Source organism: Tupaia chinensis, unplaced genomic scaffold (genome assembly GCF_000334495.1).
Source record: "Tupaia chinensis unplaced genomic scaffold, TupChi_1.0 Scaffold144255_1, whole genome shotgun sequence".
Classification (NCBI taxonomy): Eukaryota; Metazoa; Chordata; class Mammalia; order Scandentia; family Tupaiidae; genus Tupaia; species Tupaia belangeri.
The window spans coordinates 1,406,603-1,415,297 of NW_006204113.1; the positions used below are offsets into that span (position 1 = coordinate 1,406,603).

At 51.8% G+C, this 8,695-nt stretch overlaps 1 protein-coding gene across 1 annotated transcript in view; it reads left to right on the forward strand.

The window, feature by feature from the left end:
* The window catches only part of HPS6 (HPS6 biogenesis of lysosomal organelles complex 2 subunit 3), a gene marked incomplete at its 5' end in the record, with an annotated part of 2,361 nt that extends 1,539 nt beyond the window's left edge, over positions 1 to 822 (forward strand). The window contains 1 exon segment of the mRNA XM_006172213.2: positions 1 to 822. This exon segment is cut by the window's left edge and continues 12 nt beyond it. Within this exon segment, the coding sequence (XP_006172275.1) occupies positions 1 to 632 (632 nt within the window).
* Between the last annotated feature and the right edge of the window lie 7,873 nt (positions 823 to 8,695).

Consider the following 8,695-nt stretch of genomic DNA (forward strand, 5'->3'; position numbering starts at 1 on the left):
TGCCACCCTTTGTGGAACTGGCCCAGCAGCAGGGCGGGCCGGGCTGGGGGGCTGGGGGCCCAGGGCTGCCCCTGTATCGCAGAGCCCTGGCAGTGCTAGGGGAGGAGGGATCCAGGCCTGAGGCACTGGAGCTAGAGCTGCTCTTGGGCAGCGGGCGGCCCAAAGCTGTGCTCCAAGCCGTGAGGCAGCTGGTGCAAAAGGAACAGTGGGAACGGGCCCTAGAGGCCGGCCTGGCCCTCGGCCCCTCCAGCCCCCTGCTTCGAAGTGAGATTTTCAAACTGATGCTGGGCGAGTTTGCCCGGCACCGCCATCTTGATGCGTACCTCCCCCTCCTTTCCCGCCTGTGCCCACCAGAACTGGCTCCAGCTGAGCTCCTGCTTCTACTGCGGGCACATCTCCCAGATGAGGTGGGGTCCCCCGCCCCATTCCCTGAGCCTGGGGCTGAGCCCCCTCTCACTGTGGGCTTGCTCAGAGCCCTGCTGGAACAGACTGGGGCTCAAGGACGGTGCTCAGGCCCAGCGCTAGGCCGGTATGAGGACATCCTATGGGACTCCGGCACTCCACCCCCCACGCCACCTCGGGGGCCTACGACTGCCCTCCAGACATCAGACCGCTCAGGCCTGGAGGTCTGAGCACCATCTGGACATGGCGTCTGGGGCTGACACAGGAAATCATTGCTGGGACACAGTGATCAGGAAGGGCGCCTGGGGGTTGGAGGGGGCGAGGGTGAGGTTATGTGCGTGCCTGCAACACTCTTCACTCTTCTGGAGCAGCAATTTTGTTTTAATGTGCATATATATATATATGTGTGTGTGTCAAATATCTATACATTTTGTGTATTTTTTTTAAGAATTATTTTATTTAACTTTATTTATTTTAACTTGACCAAGGAGAGACAGAGTGAGAAAGTGAGAGAGGGAAAGTGAGAAAGGAAGCCACCAGGTCCAAGACTCGAACCACTGTCATCCATGTGGCAGTCCAGTGCCATTAACTACCACGCCACTTGCTGGCCCCTGTGTATCTTTTTTTAATTAATTCATTTCATGAGAGTGAGGGACAAAGATAAACACCCTCCACATGGTCCCTTGCCATGATCTCTCCCACCCTGAGCCTGCCCAGCCAGCCAGGATCATGGGCGCACAGACCCAGCTCAGACTGACCAGGGGACCAGACCCATCATCGTCCACATGGATCCAGCATTGCTCGAGCAGCACGTTACTGCCGCACCACCTAGCCCTCCGGTTTGTGTGTTTCAGAACAGCTGAGGTCAGCTGAGGTCTCAGAGGTTGTGGGTTTTACAAGGGTTGGCTGAATCTGGATCTGTTGGCTAGAGTGGTCACTTCCGATCATGAAAATCACTAACCTTTATGAGCATGTTAATATGAGCCAGGTACTCTACTGGACTATGTAATCCCTCATTTAATGTTTCTCATAACCCTAGGAGGAAGTACTACTATGATTCCACTTTCCAGGTGAAGAAATAGAGGTTTAGAAAGATTAAGTGATTACACCAAGGTCAGTCAGCTAGAAAGTAACAGCTCTGAGGGACCGGCAGGTGGCGTGGTGATTAAAGGCACTGAACTCCCACATGGCCAACTACGGTTCAGGTCTTTGGCTTGGTGGCTTGCTTTCTCACTTTCCCTCTGTCTATCTCTCTCTGGTCAGATTGGAAAATAATAATAATAAATAAAGGTAAATGAAATTCTTGAAAAACTAAAAAAAAGAAAGCAGCTCTGAGACCTGAACCACCTCACTGAACAGCCCAGAAGCTCCTCCTCGCTTGGGTTCAGATGCACCCTTCATCCCTGGCTCAATGCTGGCTTCTCCAGGTGCATGAGCAGTGGGGCTCCACAGAGCTGCACCCCTCCTTCCCCAGGACTCTGTTCAGTCCCCTGAGCAGGCACTGCGGTGGGCCCTAGCCCATGCCTGTTTTCCCCAGGATCCCCGGAGAGCCTTTGGTTTAGAGAAAGATTCGCCACAGACAGGAGAACTGCCTGCAGAGCTCTCAGGCTTAGTCACAAGTCACCAGGAGCAGAGCAACTTGGAGAGACCCACATTCTTGTTGCTCATTAAGCCAAGAAATAAGAGCATCTGTGGCACAGATTTCTGCTCACTGAGACTGACGCGACAGGACCACATTTTCAGAAACCTTAGTCCTCCGCAAGTGCCCGCCCCACCGCAGCCTGGTCTGACTTACCATAAGAGCCTACTTGCTGCTCCTTAGCATCACCCAGGGTCCCAGCTACTCCTTGTCCAACGTTGTGGCCAAGGCCAGGACTCCCCTCAGCTTGGCCCTCAGCTGAGCCCTGCGACGTGGATTCTGCTCAGCCTCATCCTGAAGTAAGTGGAACTCTTGGGCTCATGTAGGATGAGGGACATTTCCTCAATGTCTCAGGGGAGGGGGATAGCCACCTGTGTTATCAACAGCTGGTTTAGCTCTCTCCTCAGCTCATGGCTGTCCTGAGGGGGCTCATCTCCATGGCCAGGTCCTGGCATGGCTCCCCAGCTTCAGTTAAGTCTTCGGATGGCATCCTGGCCTAGGGCTGTGGGCAGGAGCATTTCCATGGGTGTGCCTCCCTTCAGGAGCTCTCGCAGGTTTACATGGCAGCAATGATGAAGGTGAAGATAAAGTTAGGCGAGAACACTGCAGTAGTGCAGTCAAAACCAGCAAGCAGGGGATCAGCAGGTGGCATAATGGTTACATTGCTGGACTCCCACGTAGTCGGCTGCAGTTTGAGTCCTAGATCTGGCACCTTGAAACTCACACCAGGCATGTGTGCATGCACACCCAAAATCCTGAGAGAATAGAGGAGAAGGGATTGTGGTGTGGCCATCTCTCCTGGGGGTGATTTCTCACTTTCTGTCTCTGTCTCTGGCAAGTGCATGCACCTATAGCAAAACTCTCTAAAAAAAATAACAAGCAGTCTAGGCAACAGGGAGGAAGAAATCTAAGGCTCCCCTACCTACTGATGTGGCCTGGGGGCCCAAGCCCCCTTTTCCATCTCCCTACTGCCCGGTCTGTACTGCTCCCTCACGGAAGGATCTGCTGTACAAACAGACCACCGTCTCTATGTTCCCATTGAGCAGACCACAGGACTGCAGCAACCCAGCTCTTCTCCAGCCAGCAGCGGTCAGAGGTCAGAGCCCCCTCCCACCTTCTACATGTGACCTGCCGGAAACTGGACCTAGTAGTGAGAGTGCGCCAGCGTCAAGGACCCTCTGTGCTCTCCTTCCATACCCTGAGTCCTGCCTTCAGCCTAGCCTGGCCACCTATCATTAAGACCATTATAGTGGCTTGCTTTCTTTTTTTATTTGCTATAGGACACATGTGCACTCTGAAGAGAGACAGAGAGAGAGAAAGAGAGAAAGTGAGACAGCACCCCTGGTGGGGGGGGAGGCATCCTGCCATTCCTTCTCCATTCTCCTCTCAGGATTTTGGGCATGCACACGTGCACCTGGTGTGTATTTCATGTGGCTGGGTCCAGGACTCGAACTGTACAGTCAGACATGGGATCCAGCCGCCTTAACCACCATGTTACCAGCTAGCCCCTATAGTGGCTTTCTGGCAGGTATCCCTGTCTCCTCAAATCTGACCCGATAACCCAGATTATCCTACAAGTACAAGTACAAGATAAAGTTAGGCAAGAAGCAAGTTCAAGCTGGTCAAGTCAGCACCTACTTCAGTATTCAGAGCAAAGGCCAAACTCCCAACAGACATCATTCCCTTCATGTCTGGCCCTGCCTTTTTCTGATCTTCTCTTAAGCCACTCCTCTTTCACGTTGCAATTGCTTTCTTCCTGACTATTAATACTGGTTCCTGAAGGACAGAGTAAATGGTTATTTATATTTTTTTTATCTTCAGCATGTATCACAATGCCAAGCTCACAGTAGGTTCAACTATTATTGTATACATAAGAACTATCTGGTCTTAGGGGACCAGCAGGTGGTGTGATGGTTAGAGACACTGGATTCCTGCATGGCTGACCACAGTTCAAGTCCTGGACCTGGCAGCTTGCTTTCTCGCTTTCTCTTTCTCACTCTCTTTGGTCAAATTAAAAAATAATAATAATAACAAATGGAATTAAATAAATAAATAATAATTCTTTAAAAAAAAAAAAAAAGATGGGGACCAGCAGTTGGTGTAATGGCTATGTCCCTGGAATCCCATGTTGTCGACTGCCGTTCAAATCAGTGGCTTGCGACTCAAGCCAGACATGTGTGTGTGCATGCCCAAGATCCTGAGAGGAGAATGGAGGAGAAGGGATTGAAACCTGGCCATCCCCCCTGGGGGGTGATTTCTCGAGTTCTGTCTCCCTGTCTCTCTTTCTGGTGAGTGCATGCACCCTATGGCAAAAATCTCTCAAAAAAAAAAAAACTGTAAAAAAATAACTGTCTGGTCCCTTTGGCCAGGGTGAGAAGGGATTAGTCTCTGGACTTTAGAAATCCTCTGGCTTTCTTCCCTTTTTCCCATAGGTCAGACTGACTGGTTGATCCAGACTTGAAATAGCTGGAGGAAAATTTAAGGGGATCTGAAGGAAGATCCAGGCCATCTGGGGCAATGATGGGAGTGGGGAAGCCACTGAGCCCGGACCATCTTGGGAGCTGGGGTGGGAGTGGGAGGAATGGACGTACTATAGCTGGAATTGCCCAGAGCCCCCTAGTCCCCACCCAGGAGAGGAGTAGGGATGAGAAATCTGATGCAGTGACGTTCAGGAGAGGACTGGGTGACAGGCTAGTGTGGGTTGTGAGTTGAGGTCAAAGGACTAGAAGAGTTGCAGCCCTGTGGTGACAAGAGGGACTGGTTGGAATCCTGGCCCTGTTAGCCTGAAAAGCACACCAGGCACATGTGTGTGTCCCAAATCCTCACAGCATGGAAAATGGAGGAAAAGAGATTGTGGCTTGGCCACACCCCACTGGGGGAGGCTTTCTCCCTCTCCCTCTCTCTCTGTCTCTCTCTGGAAAGCATACACACCATCTAGCAATTAGGAAAAGGAAAAAAAATAAAGGATGGAAGGTATGATCACCACGTTGAGTATGGTCCTTAGAAAGCCTGTCCTGGGACCAGCAGTTAGTGTAATGGCTATGTTGCTGGATTCCCATGTAGTCGATTGTGGTTCGAGTCCCGGACCTAGACCGGACTCATGCCAGGCATGATCCCGAGAGAAGAATAGAGGAGAAGGGATTGTGGCAAAGCCTTCCCCCCTGGAGGGTAATTTCTTGCTTTCTGTCTCTCTGTCTCTATCTTTCTGGCGAGCGCATGCGTCCTATAGCAAAAACCTTTAAAAATAAAAAAAAGAAAGAAAGAAAGAAAGAAAGCCAGCCAGCCAGCCTGTCCCTGGTGATCAGGAAAAAAAAATAAGGGTCAGAGAGAGGGGAGGAAGCAAGCCTAGACTCTCAGCTCCATAAGGGAGATCCCCCAGGCTGGAATGCCTGACTCCCTTAACTGCCCTGGAAAAAAAGGATCAAGGAATCCTCAGAGTGGCTCCAAACCCCCACTGGCCTCTTCTTAGGCACAGGCGCCCCCTGGTGGTTATTCACGTCACTGCCAGCTGTGCCTGTTGCTCTCAAATGTGCACACAACCATTTATTTCTCGACTAAGAATTGAAAAACCCTGGAAGTAGTAAATCAAGAAGGACGGGAGAGGAGAAGGAGACGAAGAGGCCAGGATAGAATTCAGGAAGCAGAATCATGGGGAGGAGGAGTCCTGGACTTGGATGGTATCACCCAGAAGAAAGGTGGCCCGCACTGCCAGGATTCGTCTTCTCCAGGACTGCAGTCTTGTTCCAGCTGCCAGTCTGATTTGGATAATGTGGCCCAACTGGGGAAAAGGTTAAAGGCAGAGAAATTTCCCGGAGGGCTCAGTTAGGTCACATTTTATATGGGTTTGAAATAAGATGCTGGGGACCAGCAAGTGGTGCAGTGATTTAAGTGTTGGACTCCCGCATGGCCAACTATGGTTTGAGTCCTAGACCTGGCAGCTTGAAACTCATGCTGAGCATGGGTTGTGTGTGCTCAAAATCCCAAGAGGAGGGAACCAGCAGTTGGCGTAATGGCTATGTCGCTGGACTCCCACGTAGTCAACCGCGGTTTGTGTCCCGGACCCAGTGGCTTAAAACTCACGCCGGGCGCGTGTGTGTGCGTGCCCAAGATCCCGAGAGGAGAATGGAGGAGAAGGGATTGCGGCGTGACCATCCCCCCTGGGGGGTGATTTCTTGCTTTCGGTTTCTCTGTCTGTCTCTGTCTTTCTGGCGAGCGCACATGCCCTATAGCAAAAAAGAAAAAAAAGAACTCTCTCAAAAAAAAGGGGGGGGCAGCACCTGGGAGGGAGAGACAGAGACAGGAACTGTGGTGGCTGTGGGGAGTAGAGGAGGCTCTCAGGCCTGGATGCTGGGAGATGGGGGGGGGGGAATTCCTAAGGCTGCTCACCAGGATTGTGGCAAGGAATGCGCAGAGCCAGCGAAGGAGCAAACTAGCAGGACTGGATCTGGTCTCCTTAAGCTTCCATCATCTAGAGAATAGAGGACAAGGGAAGGAGCAGTGAAGGGCCAAGGAAGGGAGAGTGAGGAAGTGGCCTCCACTAAGAAAGAGGAAAATCCACCTTGCCCTGGGCCCCCTGAGCCTTCAGGGCCTCTGGCAGGTTCTGGAGGAACAGACCGCCTGGGTCTTTTTTTTTTGGAGAGATTTTCGCTATAGGGCGGGTGTGCTCACCAGACAGAGAGACATAGAGACAGAAAGTGAGAAATCACCCCCCAGGGGGGATGGTCTCGCCGCAATCCCTTCTCCTCCATTCTCCTCTCGGGATCTTGGGCACGCACACACACGCGCCCGGCGTGAGTTTTAAGCCACTGGGTCCGGGACACAAACCGCGGTTGACTACGTGGGAGTCCAGCGACATAGCCATTACGCTAACTGCTGGTTCCCCGCCTGGGTCTTTCATAGGTTCCTGACCCTCAGGCTTTGGCAGATATTCGGATTTCAAGGTGATAGGCAGTCTTCTAAAAATATCTATGAATTGTGTTTGAGAAAGGTAGGGAGCAGTGGGCATTGCCCCGCCATTGCTGACAACTGCAGGCAGGCTCTAGGAATAGTCAGGAGCCTCAGAACTGGGAGGCAGGCCCAGTGAGGTGGACAGGGCCCTGCTGTTGGGCGGAAGGCTACAGTAAGCTTCTGGGAGTCACAGTGGGGAAGGAAGGGAAGACTAAGAGGAGGTACTGGGTCAGGGGTACCCAGAGGAAGCCAGCCAGGTCCTGGGCCTGCACAGGGGGACCCCGGCCTGGATATCACTCAGGCGGGTCTTCAGAAATCTGGCTGGATTTGCTCATTTTGCTCATAACTTCTCGGCATAGTGGAGTGTCAGTGTGGGGTCAGTGTGGGGATTTATGGGGACACATCTGTAAGCACGACCCCCTCCACCACTCTGGTTTGACCCTAGTGAGTTCCCAGAGAGCAGGTCCCTCCTCTAGATGTTGGGGAAGGGATGGACACGGTGTGACCTTTCCTGGGTCTCAGGGGGATGCTGCTCTGGAGGAGGAGATGGGGACTTAGTAGGGGCTGGCAGTGGGTAGCCAAGAGGCAGGCACGGAGAGGGAGGCCAGAAACAGACCCAGGGCGCTGGTTGGATTTTTGCCAACTTCGTGGCTTGCCCAACGAAGAGTATAGTTTCTGGGTGGTTCCTTGGCCTGGTGGTTAAGGCAGCAGGATCCCACAGGATTGACCCTCTGGTGGAGGGTGGAGATGGAATTGCACGGGACCCTTCCATATGGGGGAGTGGGTGCTTTCTCCTCTCCCCATCTCTCGTCTCTCTGGCGAGCACATGCCTGTGGCAAACATTAAAAAAGAAAAAAAAAGAGCCAGCAGGTAGCATGGAGATCAAGGTGGCTGGGTCTAGCCAACTGCTCGGTTTGAGTCTCAGACTGGTGGCTTGAAAAACGTGGGCACGCGTGAAGAGAATGGAGGAGAAAGGGCTGCAGTATAGCCATCCCCTGGAAGGTGATTTCTCACTTTCCTTCTCTCTGTGTCTCTCTCGAGGCAAGTGCATGTACCCCATAGCAAAAAAAAAAAAAAAACAAAAAAACAAACAAACAAAAAAAAACAGACGAACAAAAAGGTGAAAACAGGACTCAACGAGCTAGTGTGGACTGGCAGTAGGACTGCGGTCTCATCTGGGCGCTGGGAGAGTAGACAGGGTGTGCAGATAGCAGTGGCGGGGTCTTGCTCCTGTCTTGTCTCACTCCTGTTTTGGAGTTCGAAACTCCCTCCCATCCCATCCCAAATGCAGACACGAAGAGACCAAGAGCTTCACATTGTTCTATAGAAAGTAACAGTCTATGGGGGCTGGCAGGTAGTGTGGTAGTTAAGGGTGCTGGACTCCCACATGGCCGGCCATGGTTCGAGTCCTGGATCTGGCTGCACGCTTTGTCACTTTCCCTCTCTCCCTCTCTTGCTCAGTCCCTCTCTGGTCAAATTAAAATAAAGTTAAATAAAATAACTCTTAAAAAAAAAAAAAAAAAAGAAGAAAGAAAATAACAGTTTTGGGACCAGTAGATGGCAGAATGGTTACGTCACTGGACTCCTACATGGTCAACCATGGTTCGAGTCACAGGCCCGATGACTTGAAACCATACTGCAGGAATGTGTATGCGTGCCCAAAATCCCAAGAAGAGAATGGAGGAGAAGGGATTGTAGCGTGGCCAT